The sequence below is a fragment of the Aphanomyces invadans genome, assembly GCF_000520115.1.
Source record: "Aphanomyces invadans strain NJM9701 unplaced genomic scaffold supercont1.55, whole genome shotgun sequence".
In the NCBI taxonomy this organism is placed as follows: Eukaryota; Oomycota; class Saprolegniomycetes; order Saprolegniales; family Verrucalvaceae; genus Aphanomyces; species Aphanomyces invadans.
Genome location: NW_008580200.1, coordinates 117652 through 136729, shown reverse-complemented (window position 1 = coordinate 136729; position 19078 = coordinate 117652). Strand labels below are relative to the sequence as shown.

General features: G+C 57.8%; 7 protein-coding genes and 1 non-coding gene across 11 annotated transcripts; 3 read left to right on the top strand and 5 right to left on the bottom strand.

Moving 5' to 3' along the window:
- Positions 1 to 16: 16 nt before the first annotated feature.
- H310_13674 (hypothetical protein) lies at positions 17 to 2378 on the top strand. The gene has a single exon (XM_008881262.1). The coding sequence runs from the start codon at positions 77 to 79 to the stop codon at positions 2342 to 2344; it is 2268 nt and encodes a 755-aa protein (XP_008879484.1). The 5' UTR covers positions 17 to 76; the 3' UTR covers positions 2345 to 2378.
- H310_13673 (hypothetical protein) lies at positions 2327 to 4850 on the bottom strand. The gene is made up of 2 exons (XM_008881261.1): positions 3093 to 4850; positions 2327 to 3038 (listed from the first exon to the last, which is right to left on the bottom strand). Exons 1-2 carry the CDS (start codon positions 4830 to 4832, stop codon positions 2448 to 2450), a joined length of 2331 nt encoding a protein of 776 aa, XP_008879483.1. The 5' UTR covers positions 4833 to 4850; the 3' UTR covers positions 2327 to 2447.
- A 220-nt stretch (positions 4851 to 5070) lies between these two features.
- H310_13672 (hypothetical protein) lies at positions 5071 to 6388 on the top strand. Its single transcript, XM_008881260.1, has 3 exons — positions 5071 to 5588; positions 5638 to 5739; positions 5790 to 6388. The coding sequence occupies exons 1-3, from the start codon at positions 5085 to 5087 to the stop codon at positions 6090 to 6092; spliced, it is 909 nt and encodes a 302-aa protein (XP_008879482.1). The 5' UTR covers positions 5071 to 5084; the 3' UTR covers positions 6093 to 6388.
- On the bottom strand, positions 6063 to 6928 carry H310_13671 (hypothetical protein). The gene is made up of 4 exons (XM_008881259.1): positions 6769 to 6928; positions 6568 to 6715; positions 6406 to 6522; positions 6063 to 6357 (listed from the first exon to the last, which is right to left on the bottom strand). Exons 1-4 carry the CDS (start codon positions 6907 to 6909, stop codon positions 6095 to 6097), a joined length of 669 nt encoding a protein of 222 aa, XP_008879481.1. The 5' UTR covers positions 6910 to 6928; the 3' UTR covers positions 6063 to 6094.
- Positions 6929 to 7036: 108 nt separating this feature from the next.
- On the bottom strand, positions 7037 to 7118 carry H310_13670. The gene has a single exon. It is a non-coding gene; the product is annotated as a tRNA-Leu (tRNA).
- Positions 7119 to 7259: 141 nt separating this feature from the next.
- Positions 7260 to 13746, top strand: H310_13669 (hypothetical protein). The gene is made up of 7 exons (XM_008881258.1): positions 7260 to 10120; positions 10172 to 11970; positions 12015 to 12393; positions 12453 to 12725; positions 12774 to 12926; positions 12985 to 13287; positions 13339 to 13746. Exons 1-7 carry the CDS (start codon positions 7274 to 7276, stop codon positions 13366 to 13368), a joined length of 5784 nt encoding a protein of 1927 aa, XP_008879480.1. The 5' UTR covers positions 7260 to 7273; the 3' UTR covers positions 13369 to 13746.
- Positions 13407 to 15018, bottom strand: H310_13668 (23S rRNA methyltransferase). The gene is made up of 3 exons (XM_008881257.1): positions 14143 to 15018; positions 13972 to 14091; positions 13407 to 13921 (listed from the first exon to the last, which is right to left on the bottom strand). The coding sequence occupies exons 1-3, from the start codon at positions 15007 to 15009 to the stop codon at positions 13661 to 13663; spliced, it is 1248 nt and encodes a 415-aa protein (XP_008879479.1). The 5' UTR covers positions 15010 to 15018; the 3' UTR covers positions 13407 to 13660.
- Positions 15019 to 15058: 40 nt separating this feature from the next.
- Positions 15059 to 18675, bottom strand: H310_13667 (hypothetical protein). Of its 4 annotated transcripts, XM_008881253.1 has the most exons (8): positions 18073 to 18675; positions 16490 to 18025; positions 16371 to 16441; positions 16206 to 16322; positions 15909 to 16157; positions 15578 to 15850; positions 15461 to 15527; positions 15059 to 15403 (listed from the first exon to the last, which is right to left on the bottom strand). In XM_008881253.1, exons 1-8 carry the CDS (start codon positions 18613 to 18615, stop codon positions 15155 to 15157), a joined length of 3105 nt encoding a protein of 1034 aa, XP_008879475.1. In that variant the 5' UTR covers positions 18616 to 18675; the 3' UTR covers positions 15059 to 15154. The 4 variants fall into 4 exon arrangements, with proteins under 4 accessions (XP_008879475.1, XP_008879476.1, XP_008879477.1 ...); XM_008881254.1 differs by having other exon boundaries at positions 15578 to 16157; XM_008881255.1 differs by having other exon boundaries at positions 15461 to 15850.
- Between the last annotated feature and the right edge of the window lie 403 nt (positions 18676 to 19078).

Here is a 19078-nt window from a genome sequence, read left to right as displayed (position 1 = left end):
CTGGTCGTTGCCACAAGGGGTTTTGGAATCGGCCGACGGCGGCAGACGGATCCACCGCATCCCGACGTGAGTTTCCATGGGTTGCTGCTCCTCGAAAGACGACGTGATCCCGGACGGCACGGGCGGGTCGACCCCGACGCACACGCGAAAGTGCCGCGACGTGCTGTGCTGTGTCGTGTTCCTCGTGTTTTGGCTCGGCATGGCGGTGTTGGCCATCGTCGGCGTCGCGAACGGTACCCCGGAGCGTTTGCTTTTTGGCACCGACTTCAACGGCACCGTGTGCGGCACGGGACGGTTCCAGGACTCGACGTATCTCTACTTTCCGCGCATCAACGACGACCTCCTGGCGCAGACGGCGCACGGCATCGCACCGCTCGACATGAAGTTCTACGGTCTTTGCGTGCCATCTTGCCCCGTGCAAGGCGACTACATCTGCGCATACACGGCGGAAGCCCAGATCCGCGCGGCCAACCCGTCCGTGACAGACCCAGCGGGACTCAAAGCCCTACGGGCGGCTCGCGCCAACTCGCTGAGCAACCGCATGGGCCTGACTACGGCCGATTGCTGGTCGGTCGCGCTGCCGTCCGAAGTCGTGGCCTTCCGCTGCTTGCCCGTCCAAGTGACTGTCGAAAACACGACCGAAGTGTGCGTCGATCCCGGCGACTCGCCCGAGTATTACAAGGTGTCGAACGGAGTCCAGGTGCCCAACGACAAGTGCAACTTGAAAAAGACGCTCACGAGGTCCGAGACGGTGGGCCAGGCCAACTCGAACCCGATCTTTGACAAGATGCAGTCCGCGGGCGCCCTCGTCGGCCGGTTCATCGCCGACATTCAAAAGACGTACGGCGAGCTCCTAGGCATTGGCGGCGGCGGCGCGCTCGTCCTCGGCTGGCTCTTTCTTTTCTTTATGAAGTGCTGTGCGGGGTGCGTGATCTGGTTTGTCCTGGTCGTGGTTGTGCTGCTCCTGGCGATCCTGTCGGCGTTTTTCCTCGTGAAAGGCGGGATCATCCACTCGTCCGACATCAGCGCCGTCACGACCGCCGTCGACGTCCAAGTACCCGCGACGCTCGCCCAGTCGCACGAGAACGCAAAGGTGTACCAAGGCGCGGCAGTCGTCAGCATCGTCCTGACCGTGATCGCGCTCCTCATCGTGTGCTTTATGCGCAAACGCATCAAGATCGCGATCGGCATCATCCGGGAGGCATCCCGTGCGATCCAACGCCTTCCGTTCCTCGTGCTCTTCCCGCTCATCCCGGTCGTCCTCATTCTCGGACTCTTCATCTACGCCACCGTCATCGGCGCGTATATCTACAGCGCCGACGGCAATGTGTCCCTGACAGCTGCGCTCGCGTCCGTGGGGGTCCCAACTTCGAACGCCACGACGTCGCTGACGACGGCATGGGCGGCGCAACTAAACGCGACAACGACGACGTCGGCGGCTGTCCAACCCAAGCAGCTCATGCAAATCATGGTCGCGTACCACTTCTTTGGCTTTCTCTGGACGAACCAAGTGATCCAAGCCATCTCGATGACAACGATCGCGGGCGCCGTGAGCAAATACTACTGGAGCCGCGACCACACCGCGGCGCAAATGGGGCGGTTCCCTGTCCTGTCAGCGTTCACCAACTGCTTTCGTTACCACTTTGGGTCGCTCGCGTTTGGATCGTTCATCATTGCGGTCGTCCAGTTCGTCCGGGCCGTCCTCATGTACGTTGACCGGCAGACGAAGCAGCTGCAGAAGTCGAACGTCGCCGTCCTGGTCGCGCTCAAGGCGGTCGCGTGCTGCCTCTGGTGCCTTGAAAAGGTCCTCAAGTTCATCTCCAAGAACGCGTACATTGTGATCGCGATGAAGGGGCGGAGCTTCTGCGGCGCGACGCGGGAAGCGTTCTCGCTCATCTTTGCCAACATGGCGCAGGTCGCGATCACGTCAACGATCGTCAACATGGTCGTCGTCGTCGCTCGAGTCGCAATCTCCGTCGGGTGCGCGCTGCTTTTGTTTCTGTATCTCGACCATGACGCCGCGTTTGACGTTGGCGGCGCGCGGGAGCTGTCGTCCGTGTTCCCGCCGGTCGTCCTCGGCTTCGTCCTCGCCTGGTTTGTCGCAGGGACGTTCCTCGGCGTGTACGAGATGTGCGTCGACACGATCCTCCTCTGCTTTTGCGAAGACCGCCGCATCAACAACGAGACCGGCCAGTACTACATGTCCAAGGAGCTTGCGGCGTTCGTGGACAAGGTTGCCAAGGCCAAGAAGGCGGTGGACGGGGAAGGAGCGCCGCCGCCCGCTTCCACTGAACGCGTCGTCGAAGTGTCGCCCAAGAAGGAAGCTCCCAACCCAGACATTTAGGCACGGCGCGTAATACAATCTGTGGTGCATTGGACGTGATGTGGGACGGGCGAAGCACCTTCAGCTAGACATATTCTACGTTGTATGGTTTGTTGTTTGACCTTCATAGCAGCGCGGCCACCGCGGTGAGCACCGCATCGTCCGACATAGACGGCACGTCGAGCGCGCGGAAACGCCTCTTGAACGACGCCGGCTCGTGGTCTCTGGTCGTGGACTTGGCCATGTCAAAGTGCTCGAGCTCTTTGGCCTTCCTCTTCGCAAGTCCCACGACAGACTGCGGGAACCCTGCCATCTCGGCCACGTGAATGCCGAAGCTTTCCAGGCACGGGCCGTCGCGAACTTCGTAGACCATCGCAATGTGATTCTCGGTCGTGTGGGCAGTAAGATGCTTGTTCACGACGCCTGTCGCCTCAACCGACTTGTCATGCGCGAGGGCGGTGAGCTCGTGGAAGTGCGTGGCGAAGACGCACCAACACCGCCGCTGCACGAGGTACTCAGAGATAGCCCACGCCAGCCCAAACCCGTCGTAGGTGGACGTGCCGCGGCCAAGTTCGTCGATAATCACGAGGCTCTTGTTGGTGGCTTTCTTGCAAATGACTGCTGCTTCGAGCATCTCGAGCATGAACGTCGACACTCCACGTTGCTGCATGTCCCCGGCGCCAACGCGGACGAGTAACTTGTCGACAATCGGCAGCTACAACGAAAAACGATCGACGTTGCTAGAGTTTGCGAACAACTCTGGACATACCATGGCAGACGTAGCTGGAACGAACGACCCGACTTGAGCCATCACAACGATGGCGCCCAGTGCACGGATATATGTCGACTTCCCGCCCATATTTGGCCCCGTGATCAGCTGGAACCGCGACGTCGCGGCGTCCATGTCGACGTTATTCGGGATGAACTGCACGCCGTCTTGGAGTTCGACGCATGGGTGGCGCGCTCCGTCGATCACAATGGCCGACGTGCCGATTACTGGACGGCAGTAGCTCGCGTGCGACGCAACGTGGGCAAACCCGAGTAACACGTCCAGGGTGGCGAGCAACGTCGATGCAGACTCGAGGACCGGGACGTAGGTGGCCGCGACTTCGATGGCTGCTGCGAGGATGTGCGTCTGGCGGGCTTCATAATCGGCCACGTGTTGCAAGTAAACTTTCCCAAGCTGCTTGAGTTTATTCGTGGTGAAGTAGAGGCCGTTGACGAGGACTTGGCAGATGTGAACGTTCTTCATCTTCGACAGCCGCTCTTCTTCCTTCTTGTTGATGAGTCGGAAGACGTACCCCCGAACCTTGTCTTTTTCGCACTTGATGTCGCCGCCAATGTCGTCTTTGGCGCGCGCGTGCTCGTCCTCGATCTCGCCTTCCACTTGATGCAGCGCATTCCGAATGTCCTGGAGCTCCTGGTCGTGCTTGGCGTTCACGGTCACGTTCGGCCGTGAGTTGAAGTCGACAAGCTCTTCGATGAGCCCAATGAACCCTTGAAAGTCGGCTTGGACTTTCTCCAGGGGATGTTTGAACGCCGCGTGCAAGCTCTCGTGATCGTCCAGCGCGTTCACAATGCGAGGCAGAACAAACTTGGCGGCGTCGTACACAGATACCAAGTGATCGAGTTTGACGTGCTTGACCTTGCCCAGAGTCGTCGCGAGCTTCTCTAGATCCGGCAACCCCTTCATACACTCGTCCAGAAGTTCCATGCGCAGGGTGGACTCTTGAACGAAAGTTGAGACGACTTCCTGACGCTCCGCGATTGCGTCGGCATTCATGAGCGGCATACGTATCCACCGCTCCAACATCCGACGTCCCATGGCCGTTTTTCCGCGATTTAGCAGCTCGAGCACGCTCGCGTTCTGTGTCTGGTGGCTCCCGGAGAGCATCGGATCCGGTAGAAGATTCAACGCGGTCAATGCGGCTCGATCCAACTGCACTGCGGAAGCTATGTTGCCAACAGACAACGAGTACGTGCCGAAACTGTCTGTGTCCAGAAGGAGCGATTGTGTCTCGATGATGGCCGACAATGCGCCAAGCGCCAACTCCATCTCGATTTCCACACGATGGGTCGCTTGGATGCCCGATGTACCTATCAATCGACACAAGTTGGTCTCCATCGCCGCAGATGTCGTCTTGAACCGCTTCGGGGGTACTGCAGTCTTTTCAACCCCATGGGATTGCAAGAGCAGTCGAAACACTTTGCTGTCGGCATCTCCTTCCATCGCAAGGCATTCCGACGGAGCAACTTGCACCAGCAAGTTGTCCAGCGTTGACAGCTGATTGCAATCGGTGAACGAGTACAAGATCAGCTCCCATTGATTCTTGTCTTCGCCAGGCGCGTTCCGGACACAAGACTTGCGCGCGCGTGGTCGGCGCACAGCGACCCCCACCTCGTTCTGTTGCTTCTTCGAGCGAACCTGTACCGCCATTGTCACATACCCAGGAATCGACTCGTGCGCCGAGTCATGGTCGTCCATCATGCCGTCGTTGAATCTCGACATTCAAAACTGAGCCTTGCCGCCAAATCCCTTTTAAGTGCTTTTTCACCGTCGTACTTAGAAACGATGTACAAATATTCAGTCTAAATTCAAATTCGAACATTAGTGAGACCACGTGGGACAACGTTTGGCGCCAAAATAGAACTCTTGGACAAGTATTTTTTTATTGAAAATCTAATTAATAAAGAATTGGATATAGAAGTTAAATATTAATATACTTTCGAATTATTTCAACTTCGTCGGCGCCTTTCTATCATGAGTGAGGCGCTGGCATCGATGGCCGATGCGTACGCCGCAGGGGTCGCGTCTGACGCAGGAGTTGTTGCGTTCGCGGACCTATGCACGAAGAAGTCGTCGTCTCGGAAAGCCTTGCTGCCTCGCATTACGCCACTGATTGTATCGGAGGCCGACTTGAAGCAAGTGCATGGCAATCCACACGAGAAATTGCGCCAACTGCAGCTCCAAGTGCTGTGTCGACTAGGCCAAGCCGCACTTCGAAAAGCGGACCCCATGGACAAAACGGAAAAGAAGGTGTTGTACTCAATCTTGTCGTCAATGGCGATGAAGATGGACTCGTTGGCGATGGTGGCATCCAACAATGCCGACGACGACACCCAGTCGGCGTTTAGGACATTCATCCTGGACACTTTAGCGCATCGATTTCAGTCGTCGCTGCCCAAGACATTCAAATGGCTCTACAGGGCATTGGAAATCACTCTCCCGAACGACGACAAGACCAAGAAGACCACGCCATCGATTGTGCGAAGTCGAGTTGTCCACTGGCCTTTTATAACGAGTCCGGGTGTAGGTGGTCGCACGAACACAGCCAAGTGAACCAAATTTAAACGCCGACTGCTCGATTTCTCAAGTTCTGCAGGATCGAGCGTCGTCTACATCAAAAGATCCCAAGGTCTGCCATTGCACGACACAACTCCGTTAGTGCTCATCCCACGAGTATAGGCGAGTCGAAGCCTGTTCCAAGAGGTCGTGCTCACGTCGAACCAGCCCAAGTGCCTTCCTGTGGTCCCCATCGTGCACAAGACCGTACCTACTCCCACGAAACACCTTACGTTTTCGGCTGGTACCATCGACAACGCACCGTCCAAATCGTTTGGACCTACGCGGCACACCATGGTGCTGAAGACCCCCGAGCGACCAAAACGACCACCCATGAAGAAGCAATTGGTGTGCGTAGCGTCGTCGCCGCCCCTGCGGAAACCCACCAAGAAACGGTTGGGAACACTGATGTCAAGTTTCAAATAAATTCAAGTGTCCGAGCTGCAGTTGTCGTCGTCATCGCTGTACGCCGCCACGAGACTCGCCACCGGCGCGGCGGTCTTCTGTTTCTTCGAAGTACCTTGACTGTCATGGCCACCTTGCTTGGACTTCTTCACTTTCGCCCTGGCGGCAACCTTGATGCTTTTCTTTTCCAAGGGCAATTCGGTCCTGTTCACGGATGCAGCGGCAATCGGCACCGAATTCGCGGCGGGTGGTTTCTTGGATTGGTTGATCTCTCGCTTTAACAGGGCTACAAGATTCATGTGTGGATGATCCAAGAAATAAGCGTGGAGCATACCAAAATGTGCCAACTCTTCCTCATGGTGGCGTGAGATTTCGTCTTGGATTTTCTTCTGGTCGGACTCCAAAGTGTGCAAAAAGTCGATCTCTTCGTCGTCGAGGCCCTTGGGTGGTGCTACATGACGTCAATGTAACATGCAGCTAAGCTCCATGCGCCTACCAAAAGGGTTGTTCTTCTCCTTCCAGTCAGCATCGCGCGCGTTTTTCTGCTCCTTTAACCGCTCATAGAGCGGACGGTAGTCTACCTTGTCCGCGGAGCTTTCAGGTCGATCCGTGATGCGAACTTCCTCCACATTATCTCCAAACAACTGGACGTACACGGTCAGGAATCATCGCCTGAATTATCGCGCGCGACGCCTACCCCATCGGACGAGGACAAGACGGAGGTCGACACAAAACCCGCGATCGGTTTGCTTCTAGGCCTGGACACCTCTGTAGTCTCTCCGACTTCCTTGGCTTGCGAGGGAAACTTGGCCGCGACACTGTTACTTGCTGTCGTCATGCGGTGTCCAAATGGAAATCCCACGTTTCACGTTCTATGCGTTTAATGCAAAACGTACGGAAAAGCATCTCATCCGGATGAAACCCTGATATAACGTCATACAATAGATTTGACGCACGAAAAAACTTGTCCGCTGTGGGATTTGAACCCACGCGTACGAATACATCACGACCTGAACGTGACCCCTTAGACCACTCGGGCAAACGGACTACCTGAGGTGACGATTGGTTTGAACAAACACAACAACAAAATAACAGTGAACCTGTGAGAAATATTCTGTGTTTCTGCAATAACGTTAGTTGAAATATTTTTCGAGCCTTGAGAGCCAATCCATTTCCAGTATTTTGATCCATTTATCGGGGCGATGGTGAAAAAGCGCGGGGTCGTTGCGCCAGTACCATCAGACACGTCGTCGCTGAAGAAGCGCAAGAGTGGTGGCGTAAAAGATGAAGCGACTTCGTCACATCTTGTGCCACCGGCGAAGGAGATGCCTGCTACCGTTCCGGTCACCACGTCTGTCTTGCGTGACTTGATCTTGAACGTCCAACGAGGGCAACTCGATACCGTCATGAAGACGCTCCGTGAATTTCATGCCAGTGTATTGGTAGATACCGCAACTGGTGAAGCATTGCCGACGTGCCCGTTGCTTCGGTCGTACTTGCAGATCTCTCCGCAGTCAGAACCGCTCGTGGACTTGTGGGGAAGTGCCCTCTGGATGGAGGACACGACGCGCCAGATCATTCCTGTTGTTATGGAGTTGCTCACGTACGTGTTTCAGTACCTTCACGCGAACTCTCCGTCCGTCGCAGAGACCGTTGCGCTCCACATCCTCAAGACAAAGATGGAACTCATCTCGAAGCAACTGAGCTGGTCAGACAAGCCGCACGTCGAACATGCGACCCTTGCTCTGTGCACGTCAATGGTGTCCCTGCATCCACGTGTTGCGCGCGAATTCGTTCGTGTATTCGACTTTACGGCCAAGTTCTTCGACAAACTCAGCGTGCGTCGGTCGAAGCCGTTCGCGCCGACCGCGTCGTCCACCCGCCAACTCAACGTCCGCCACGCGTTCATCGAGTTCATTCTCGCGCTGACAAGAACGGACGACCAGCACATTCACCGATTCGCGCTCAAAGGTGACGGCATTGCAGCCGGCTTGTTCAAACCGATCGACGAAGACACGTTCGACGACGTCGAGACGATCCTCTCGACGCTGGCCACGTCCGTCTTGCGCTCCACCGACGTTCGTGGAAAGCGCGCCATCTACTCGTCCTTTTCGATCTCTCAACTCGTCAAGTTGTTGGACTCGTCCGACGCACGTATCGCCAACTTGGCGATGCAAACGTTTGAAGACCTGTTCTTCGTCCAGGACGCACTCTACCGGGTGTCTCAAGCTGCAACGCTCGCGCACTTGGACCCGTCTTCGTCAACGTTTTCTGGCGCAGACGACACCGCCGTTGCGCCGACGTCATCGGAAGCGACTGCCATCAAGGTCGTGACGAAACTCCTCGCGGCGTTCGACCTCACTGCCACAATGGCGCATCCCACGCGAGAAGCACTGCTCTTTCGCTTCGTCACGACGTATCCTGCGCTGATTGTCGTTGTTTTTCAGTCATTTCACGCTGTCATGGAGCCCAGGCCGTCGTACAAGTGGTTTGCCGCCGCTTCGTTTGTGTTGAAGGCGTTGCAACTTCCAATTTCAGCACTTTTGACGTCCCCGCCAGCGACCACGGGGCTGGCAAACGACATGTTGGTGAAGCTCGTACTTCCTCTCGGCATGCAAAAGAAGGAGCTGTCCAAGGCTGTGCAACACACCGACCTTCTCGTCGTGCACTCGGCGCTGAACTTGATCTTAGTCGTGCTGCAACGCGCTGCAGCGCTACAACGGGCTGCGGTGGACGCTGCGGCCGCCGTGGAATTCCAGCACGCCGTGCGATCGTTGGTTCCGCCGCCTGAACTGATTGTGTCGCTGTGCACCAAGTACCGACCGACTTTCGACGAAGCTGCGGCGGCATCCCCTGCCAACAAGAAGCTTGCGGTCGTGTACGGGAAGTCTCTGTCTCTGCTGCAGCTCTACTTTGCCCATTTACCGCAGCTTATGACCGAAACCAAGTTCGACCTGTCCAAGTTGATTGCCCCCCACCTGCCCCTGCCACTGCAAGGCGCAGTCCTCGGCCTTCTTGACGTCGCCGAGACGTCCCGACTGGCATGGATTGTCGTCGGCGACTCGACCAAGTTCCACATGCTGCTGGATTACGCCACCGCGACGCCAGCCAGTCCCGCGACTCCGTTGGCGTACAAAGTGCTGCGCCGGGTGCTTTCGTCGCTTCACACGTTTGGCGTTGTCGTACCCGAAGCCGACGTCCCCCATGAGATAGACATGTGGTTGCAGCCGCTGCTTGCGTCTCCGTCCAAGGACGCGGCGGCGGCCGCCGCCGCGTTCGTGGACGTGATGGTGCGCGGCGTCGCCGCCCATCCATTCCACTTTGTCAACAACCATGTGAGCCCCATGACGCAGGCGCTGGTCGCGTACTTTCACGGACACCAATTGCCATTTCCCCTCAAACACCTCGACCCGTCGTTCGTGAGTGCGTACGGAGTGCAAGTCATGGCAAAGCTCGTGGCGCTGTATCCACACATGTGGTCGATCCTCGGTTGCGCGGACAATGTTGATCGGGACCGGGATCCCCACAAGTTGGTATGCTGCTTTGCAGAAACGACGCAAGGCCACCGCCTTCCACCGCGTTCGCCCCGTCATCGTGTCACATTGTCCCCTAAAGACGCCCTCTTGCACCTCGAAACCGTCCAACCCGTCGACGACACTGTCGTGGTGCTCACCCACGACGTGCTCCATGCAGTCTGGAACAAGTACAAGTCGTTTGCAATCGTTTGGAACTACTTTCGAGTCCACCCGTCCGCGTCCGTCTTTGCCAGCGACGGAGCGTCGACGAGCCCGACTCTTGACGCCGTTCGAGATCGTGCCAAGGCCAGTCCTGTCATCCGACAGTTTCTCGACGATTGCCCCGTAGACGTCGTACTGGCATCGCTCTTTTCGCCGCACGTGCTGCTACTCGGATCTTGCCACGCTGTCAATCTTGAAGCGAGGCACGTCACGGCGTTGTTGCAAAGCAAAGCACTCGACACATCGACTGTACAACTCGCGATCCTCCAACTCGTCCATGGCCTGGTCGTGTACCACCAGCGCACGCGTTTGGTAGGCTTTCGTGGCCGATGGACGACGTGTGTACTTACGTCGCAAGTGTAGGATCTCGCCCCATCGGCCGAGTATACGAACGCCGTGCAGCTCTCGACGACGGCGCTGCACTTTTTGCTCTTGTGGGGAATCCGCCAAGGCAGCACTCCCCCGGCCTTTTACGACATGGTGTGGCGCTACCACGCCGACCTTCCCTCCATGTCGAGTCTCCACGACGGACATGACCCCGTGCTGCTGCGATGGAGCGTCCTGCCGTTTGCGCTGAGCGCGTTTGTCCCGCACGCCACGATGTCGACTTTCCTCGCAACCCACCCGCACGAGCTCCACCTGCCGTTGAGCGTCGTGCTGACGAGGCATCACCTGTCGCCCCATCAGCTGCATGACGCGCTTTCCGCCGTCCTCGCACGGCCGTTCGTGAATACGCCGCTCGTCGTGCATTTAATTGCACACTCACGCACCCAAACGCTGCCTCGGCCCGTCCTCCTCAAACAAGTCTTTGCGTGCGGACAAACTCTTGACGGCGACGACAGCGCGGCCGTCGCTGTGAAGGGCTGGCTCCTTCATTACGTCCAGCACCACCCTCTCGTGAATCAAGACGCAGTGACCGTTCCACTGTTTGACGCGTGCTGGAAGCGCCTCCAGAGCCATCCTCACGACGAGCTCAACCTGCACATCCTCGAGGAATTGCTCCAGAGATCGCGCGAGTGCCGTGCCGCATTCACGCGTGTGCGAGACACCCCGTCTCGACGAATCCCGACAACGTTGGCGGGACTTGTGCGGCTCTGCGCAGTCTATCTGTCTTCGCTGCCTCTCGAGTCCGACACAGTCGCATGGATCGAGTCGGTCGTGCTGCCTTCTTTCGTCCTAGAGATCTTGGAGCACGAACAAGATGACCGTCCCGACGGTGCTGCTGTCACCGCACTTGTACAAGCGTGCGCCACACTGTACAGACAAGGCGGCGCTCGTCTCACCCACGTCGACTGGATATCGGACGTCGTGGCGAACAAGAAGCACGCGGTGTCGGCGTCGACGCTGCAGCTCCTCCTCCTGGCGGGACAACACGCCGACCTGACGCGCCAAACGTCCAAGTGCGTGAGCTTTGGTCTGGCACAGCTGGCGCTGCACTCGACCGTGTTCTCGGACAGCGTCATCGATGGCGTCGCTGGCTTCACGCAGCGGATCCTGTCCATGTATGGAGTGCCCAAGCGAGTCCCACTGACAACCATCCAGTCGTTCGTGCGCCATCTGACCTCCACTCGTTCGTGGGTCACTCGACACTCGTTGCTCGACCTCGTCGCGGCGGTCGCCCCGCGCTTTCCTGACGCGGACTACTCGTCGTTGCTGCGCACGCTCGTCGATGGATTCGACACGTTGCACAGCAACGAGTCGTACTTGAAAACGTTATGTGCTTTGCTCCAACTGTCGGTACACCACGCGGTCGACAACGACTCGGTGTGCACGCAAGAATTCCTTTGTGCAGTGCTGTCGTCGTATGGCGCGACGACGTCGCCTGTGGATCTCCTCCTCAAGTCGATTGTGGATGCACTAGTCGCTGACGGAACGCACCTGACGCTGCACCGAGTCGGGTACTGCTTCGGGAAGGCCAACCACTTGTCCGCGGGCGACCTGGAACAGCATTGGCTCTTGGACGAGATTGACGCCGACACGATGAAATCGTCGATCGAGCATTTTCCTCACGACCGTCCGTTTGCTGGCCAGTACGTTGTCGCGCCGTCGTCGTCGAACCGCGCTGCCGTGTACGACCCCGCGTTCTTCCTGCCGCTCGTCGCGCACACTTTGTCCACCAGCAGCATTCCTGACCGGCACTTGCTTCAGTCTGGCATCTTGGGGTACGCTGCCCGTCGAGTGGCTGTTCTTGCCCACGTGCTTGTAGGTATGCCATTTGCGGTCTCTCCGCGGAAGACGACATGATTCGATCGTTCGCGTACGGGATCGTGGCCAGCGCCCATGAGTCCATGAGTTCGACGGCGCGCACGTTCGAGTTCAACGAGCGGAGACAAGTGCACCTCCTCCTCGAGACGCTGAAGAATGGCATTGCACACCCCCACACGCGCCTTCCGTTCCTCATTTCGGTCTTTGTCAACGACGCCATCTCGGCATTGCTCAAGCCTGGCCACTTTATGTATCCTCTCGTAAACGCGTTCCTCCTGTCGCGGTCTGCCCTGGACGTGAACGACGTCCCGATGTTCTATGCGCTCTTCAACAGCAGCTCGACCATGTTTCGCGCCGAACGGAGCTGGCTGCTCCACCTGGTACATGGCACCCTTTCATTTCTCTCTCTCGTGACGGCACGACCCCATGCGGTGTATAGATCAAGCGCGGTCTCAAGGTGGACCTTGACGTGGACCTCCTCCAACGCCGCCACGTTTTTTCCATCTTCCTCGGGTTCTTCGACTCGCCGCTGGCGGACGCACACACCCAGGCGCTTGTGCTGGAAATTTTGACGAAAGCGGCGGCGACGGCGGCTGGCAATGTCGCTCTCGTGCACAAAATGGGGCTCCTCGGATGGCTGCAGGCCGTCATGACCAAGCACGAGGGAAAATTCACGGCGCTCGTCCTTGCCTTGGTGGAGACTTCGATCGAGGTGATACGTGCGAACGGTGCGACATCGCCTGACGATATCTGTGGACAGAGCTACCACTTGTCAGAGAGACCGAGCGACCGATATGGCGCCAACACCATGAGCCAGCTCCACCAACTCTGTCGAACGCTGGCGTACCAAAGACAGCGTTGCAGCAACGACCGAGAAAGTGACTTTGCGCGTCTCCCTGCCGTGCTGACCAAGGTACTACACGCAGATCGACCACTCCCCCCCGAGTGTGCCTGACGACGCTTCGTTCTAGTTCTTTTCCTTTTGCACGCTGGCGACATCCCCACCGTCCACGTTTGTTTGGTTTTCGATCGAGTTGCTCGACGCGACGACGGCGTGGCTCGCACCAGCGTCGCCGCTTGCCCACGAGTTGCTCGCCCACATCGTGTGGTACTTGGAGCAAATCCCCCGTGCTCCCCGCGAATTTCAGTTCACCCGAGCAACGTTTTCCCAGTGGAGACAGGTCGTGTCGTGGGCAGTGGCGCAAGCGGCCTCCGCGCAGAACCTTTCCCTCCAGTTGGCGCTCCCCCACGCTGTCGGCGCTCTCTCGTCCGCGGTACCGTCACCGCCCTCATGTGCGCACGCATGGACCTCTCACGTGTTGTAGGTTCCTGGCTTTCAGATCGACGTCATGTAGTCAACGTGCCAAAATACCAAATCGTCACCACGATGCGACCTCCTCTCCCTTCACGCGGGTTCTCGTACGCCCAACCATCCGATTCATCGACGCGCACCAGCCTCGCGATGAGGTCCCCACCGTACATCACACCGCTGCCGCGCTATCTTGAACGCGTCTCAGTCGCATTCGGCATGTCGCCGTGGATTGCGGCCGACTACCTAGGTGCATCCGACCGCTCACGTGATGCAGTGTCGCGTGTGACGGTGGCATGTGAACGAGATCGACGAGGATTTGAACATTGGAGGGGTCGTTACTGCTGGAGCCGGCGCCACACGAACGCCGCCGCCGCGACGATGGCAAGGATGGGCATGGCCACAAACAGTGCAGTTGCCGAAGTGTCGTCGGTCTTGGTTTGTTTCTTGGACGGCTTGGGCGCCTTGTTCGTGCGCTTGCCGAGATCTTCAATGTCTCGTTGGTCGAGTCCAGACGACTTGGGCAGGCCAGCCTCCAACTTTTTGACGGCGAGTTGCCCGCACGCGCCGTCAATGTCCATCCCATGGTTCTCTCGAACCTGTCGTTGGACAGCAACGCCGTCAGCAACGCCGCCTGTACGAGTCGTACCGTGACTTTGAGGTGGTATTCGGCGCGCAAAATGTCCTTGAACGCGACAATCTCGTCCTGTGACGGCGACTGGAATTCGGCGTCCACGTCCGTCGCGTTGTACGGAATCAAGTTGATGTGCTAGTGGCGCATGCAGTGAGCATGCACGACCGACTGCTGCACGGAACGTACCACGGACTTGCCTTGGAGCAACCTGCCCAAGTCGTGCGCCGTGTCGGGGGCGACGTTGACGTCCTTGAGCATGATGTACTCCATCATGACCATGCGATTCTCGCGGTCTTTCAGATGATCGTCAATGGCGAGCATGAGTTTGTCGAGCGGGTACGCCTTGGCGGTCGGTACAATCTGCACACGGAGGTCCTGGGTCGGCGCGTGGAGCGACAGGGCGAGGCGGACGAGCGGCGCGTCTTCTTTGAGCTGTCGAATGCGGTGAATGACGCCGACGGTCGACAGCGTGATGTACTTGGGCGCGAGGCCAAAGATATCGGTCATGGCACGGATGGCCGTGAGGACAGCGTCGTAGTTGTTGAGCGGCTCGCCCATGCCCATAAACACAACGTTGCGTATGGGGGCGACGCGAAAAGCATGTGCGAGTTGTTCGAGAATCTCTCCTGCGCACAGATCCGCAATGATCCCCATGGTGCCCGTCGCGCAGAACGTGCAGCCCATCTGGCACCCGACTTGCGACGACACACACAGCGTGTTGCGGCCCGAGTGCTTCATGATGACCGATTCAATGTTGTGGCCGTCCTGGAGAGTGATCAGGAGCTTCACCGTGCCGTCACTCGACGTGTGTTGTTCAGTCACCGTCGTCGTGAAAGTCGCAAACGAGTCTTCAAGCAACGGGTACGCGTGCGATGGCAAGTGGAGAACGTCGCGGACAGAAATGTTGGCGGTGGATTGCGTCTGGACCTGCGCCGAGATATGCTTCCAGATCTTCTGTGCGTGCACGAGCTTGAGGCCATTCGCTTCGACAAAGGCCGTGAGCAGCGCCGGATCCAGCAGTGGCGCCGGCGACAGCACGCGCTTCTTCACCATGATGTCGGTATAATGCAAGTTGGAGCAAGTCCAATCAACTTCGTCCACCGAAATACATACTTTAATCAAGCCTATTGACGAATGCGATTTGATTGGTTGAAACCACGGGGACAAATGCCAAATCCGCCAATCACATGTTATCATACTACGATTTCGTCGGCATTTCCATCATGCGGCGACTGATGTGGTCCGCGGGAACGAACGCGGCGGCGGACTTCTTCAGGGACGACTCAAAGGAGAGACTGCGACCGTGCTGGGAGGAAGGGAATCCGAAACCCGGTGGCGGAGGTCCAGCATGGCCTTGTTCGGATGGCAGCAATGCAAGCGAGATCGATCGCGGCGAATTGGCGTCGTCGTCCTTGTCGTGCTTCTTCCTTCGGGTGGGTTTGGGTTTCTGGATGTGCACGACGTGAGATGGAATGGTCTAGCGGCGACGTGGAAGACGTGATACCTTTTTCCGGGATGCGTCGACGAGGGTGCCGTCCAGCACTTGGGCAGCACTGCTCTCGGTGAGCATCCTATGCCGTCCGTGAGGCCACGGCTCCGACGACGTCAGCGACAGACGCACCGTTGCAAATATACTTTGGGGTTGAACGGGTGGTCCGAGCTCACGATGAACACGGCAGGGTACTGCTCGAGGAATTTCTTGAGGCCACCAAACTGTTCCTTCAACACGACCGAGAGCGCCGCTGCCGTCGACGTGACCATCTCCTGAAGGCACTTGCCAATCTCGCCAATCGGCATGGCACCGCGGTTTGCCAGTACTTCCATCGCCATCGAGTAGACCGCCGGCGCCGTCACGCGCCCAGTCACGACAAAGTCACACACCAATACGTCATGTCTACACGCCGCGTCAAGAAACATCGCAACGAGTGGCACAATCCACTTCCCAACGGTACCGAAGGGATTCCAGGCACACGGCAAGGGTGTCTTCAGGTGGCGGTGCATCGAGCGAGGTCGAGAATGGACACAGTGCTGGTGGCATCGACGACGAGTCTTGCGGAAGGAGGGTGAGACTCTGGAGCAGATCATCGGCCAGTGCATGGCGATCCGGGTGGTCGAACGGCACGACGACGGCCGTGTCAGGACGCCACCCGCTTTGGAAACGCGTCGAGACACCGCGGAAGCATCCGTCTAGAAGCGACACACTGCGTCGATGTGGTAAGCCATGAAAACCAGCCAACACACTCACACACCTCGACGTGGAGCCGAGGGACGTCGAGACTGCAGCAGTCATCTCTTTCTTCATGGCAGCCAACACACTATGCAGTTTCGTCGCGCCGTGGTCGAGGGCTTGTCGGAACTGTGTCGCTCTGCACACAAACCGGTCAACGCCTCGTTCAAGAAAACGAACGACGTACTGTTTGGCCGACAGCGCATGGCCGAGGTTCACGCGGGAGTCGATGGGGTCCATAATGTTGATGCTCTTGATCTACGCACATCGTCAGGTATCTCGTTCAAGAGGAATCGACCGACGCACGGGAAATTGCAGCATCCGGGCGACTTCGTCGGCGTCCGACTCGTCCTTGACTTCGTCGTTGCAAAAGACGGCGGTGTGCGGTCCAACTGGAGCCATGGGCGGGTCCAGTTGACCCGATCGGTGCATGCGCAGGATTTGCTGGGACAACCAAAGCGGCGCGGCACCGTCTCGAGGTCGCTGGGGCGGCGACGTCAGGCTACGGAGATCGCGCGGTCCTTCGATCGCGACGCAAAAGCCGTCCCATGGGAATGCCGCAAACAACCCGAAAAAGTGGGCAGCCGCTTGCAACGGCATGTGAATCGAGTCGTGGAACAAGTTGAACACGTACAACACAAGCGTAGCTATCGCATACAACGACAGGCTCGACGGGTTGGTGGCGCTGTCGTTGAACAAGCCGTTGCTGGCAAAGGTGCTGCGGGGGTCGGAACTGTGCGATGCCGACCCTGACGGAGTATTGCCCTCGTAGAGGAGCCACCCATGCACGAGCAGCACGCTTCGCTTGAAGAGGTGATTGCGACCGATCAGAGAGTCGATGGATGAAATAAAATACGCGGCGCGAATGTCGTGCATCGGGTTGGCACAAATGTCGACCATGACTTGTCCGACGTTGCACGTGACGTGGGGGTCGTTGCCGACGGCGTTGCTCAGTTCGACGTGCTGAATCAGGAGCAACGACGTGCTGTCATCGTTCGTGCACGGTGCATGGCACACGGCGTTGCTGGCTTGGCAAAGACCTTCATTGACCTTCATGTGCCAGTGCAGATCGGCCGACGTTGATGGCGTCGTGGTCGACGAGTTGGACGGGATAAATACACCGATGCGCAACGGTGAGTCGGGCAGGAAGACGTGGGCGGCAGAGCCCCCGACGAGCATCACTTGGGCCTGCACCGGCAGCAATTTCCTCTTGATGATGGACGAGATCGAGTGGAAGATGCGGAGACGGTGGGTGACGGCAGCAGGCGTCGGCGAAAGCTGGGACACGACTCGAACGATGCGGAGGTCGGCTGCAGTCGGTAAGTCGTTGGATGGCACCCACATGGGGGTTTGAGTCGCGAGGTGGCGTGAGGGTGTTGACAACATGCACAATGTAGGCGAGGCCGACCCCCACGTGGACTCCCAAAGTGCCGACGAAGGTGGGGATGCCGTAAAAGGAGCTGACAACGCAGACGGGAACGACGACGCGAGCGGCAGGAACGATGGCGGAGCAGTGGGGCAAGCGGCCGTCGTCGGCGCAGGAAGCTGCTTGAGGGTGTTGAGGAGGACTTGCTGGCTCCCGACCGCATCTTGACACGCCTTTAGATGAGCCTTTGTTGTCGCATGCGCAGTTTCGACCGTGACGAGCCGATCTGTGAGTTGCTTGGCATGCAGCATCAACGCAAAGATGCCGAAGTGGTTGTCGAAGAACTCTACGAACGCATCTGTGGTCCATGGATCGATGAGACGCACTGCGGATTGCAGCGCGACCTGGAACGACATGCGCACCGCGGCGTACGGCATGTCGGCTGTGATTGCATCCAGTGGAGGAAGGTTCGGGACCTAGACGCAAACGAGTCGGTGAGTAGAACGATGCAGGAAGAACGGACCAGTGGACGAAGCAAAATGTAGTCGCTGATGCGGCGAGTAACCCGCCATGACGTGTCTCGAAGCTGGACTGATATTCGAAACGGTGTGTCGACAGCGCTCGCTGCCTGCGGCAAGGATGCCTCTGAGTCGTCCAGCACTTGCACAACAACGTTTTCCGCCAACTCGCGCTTGACGTCGATGGATTTCACCTTGTTCCAGGCCGACACTTTGAGCTTGTCGTTGGACCCGCGCGCCTTTCTTTCAGTTGACGCTTCTGGCCGGAACAACGGGAACGCGGGCACATTCACAACACTTCCATGCCCGTGGCGACTTGACGAGCTGGATCGGGATTCCAGTGGACTCGGTGGCGAGATGGATTCACGAGATGAGCTTCGTCGATCACTGGTCGCGTCACTCGCGGTCGGTTCCTGGTGCACGACAGATTTTGCGTCCGCTGCGGGTTTTGGCCGACTTCGAGAGCGCATCTTTTCGCGCTCGAGCTGAAGTCGGCGTCTCTGTTCCTCCAGCGCCGTCATAGGCGGTGCAGCGGCAGGTGTCGACATCTCGACACGACCGTGGCGCGATGTTCGGTGATGCCGCTTGAATTTCGTAATGGACCACCGCATGCACGTCGAATGAAACTGCATGCTGTTTGGAAATCGATTTAAAATCCATTTGAAATGGCTGTACGTTTGTGGTGTCACAACCATCTTGCACGGCATGAGTTTCAAACGTGTGCGAGTTTTTTATTTGATCGGTTGTCTTCAGTGGAATTCCACTTTAGCGTTAGTTTGATATTTTACCTAGCCACGAACGTGGATAAAACCCAAACTTTGCGCGTCGTCGAGCCAATGATATCCCTTTTACAACGGATATTCGGAAGCAACGAAATAATGAAACCATGCGTTTTATTCGGTCGAGCCCCAACGAATTCACGCGTCCTTCAAAGTACGAGATTCAAACACAGAATGGTTGAAATTGTCGAAAAATCGTCGGGACGACGACGGTGGCAGCGCCGAGGCGACG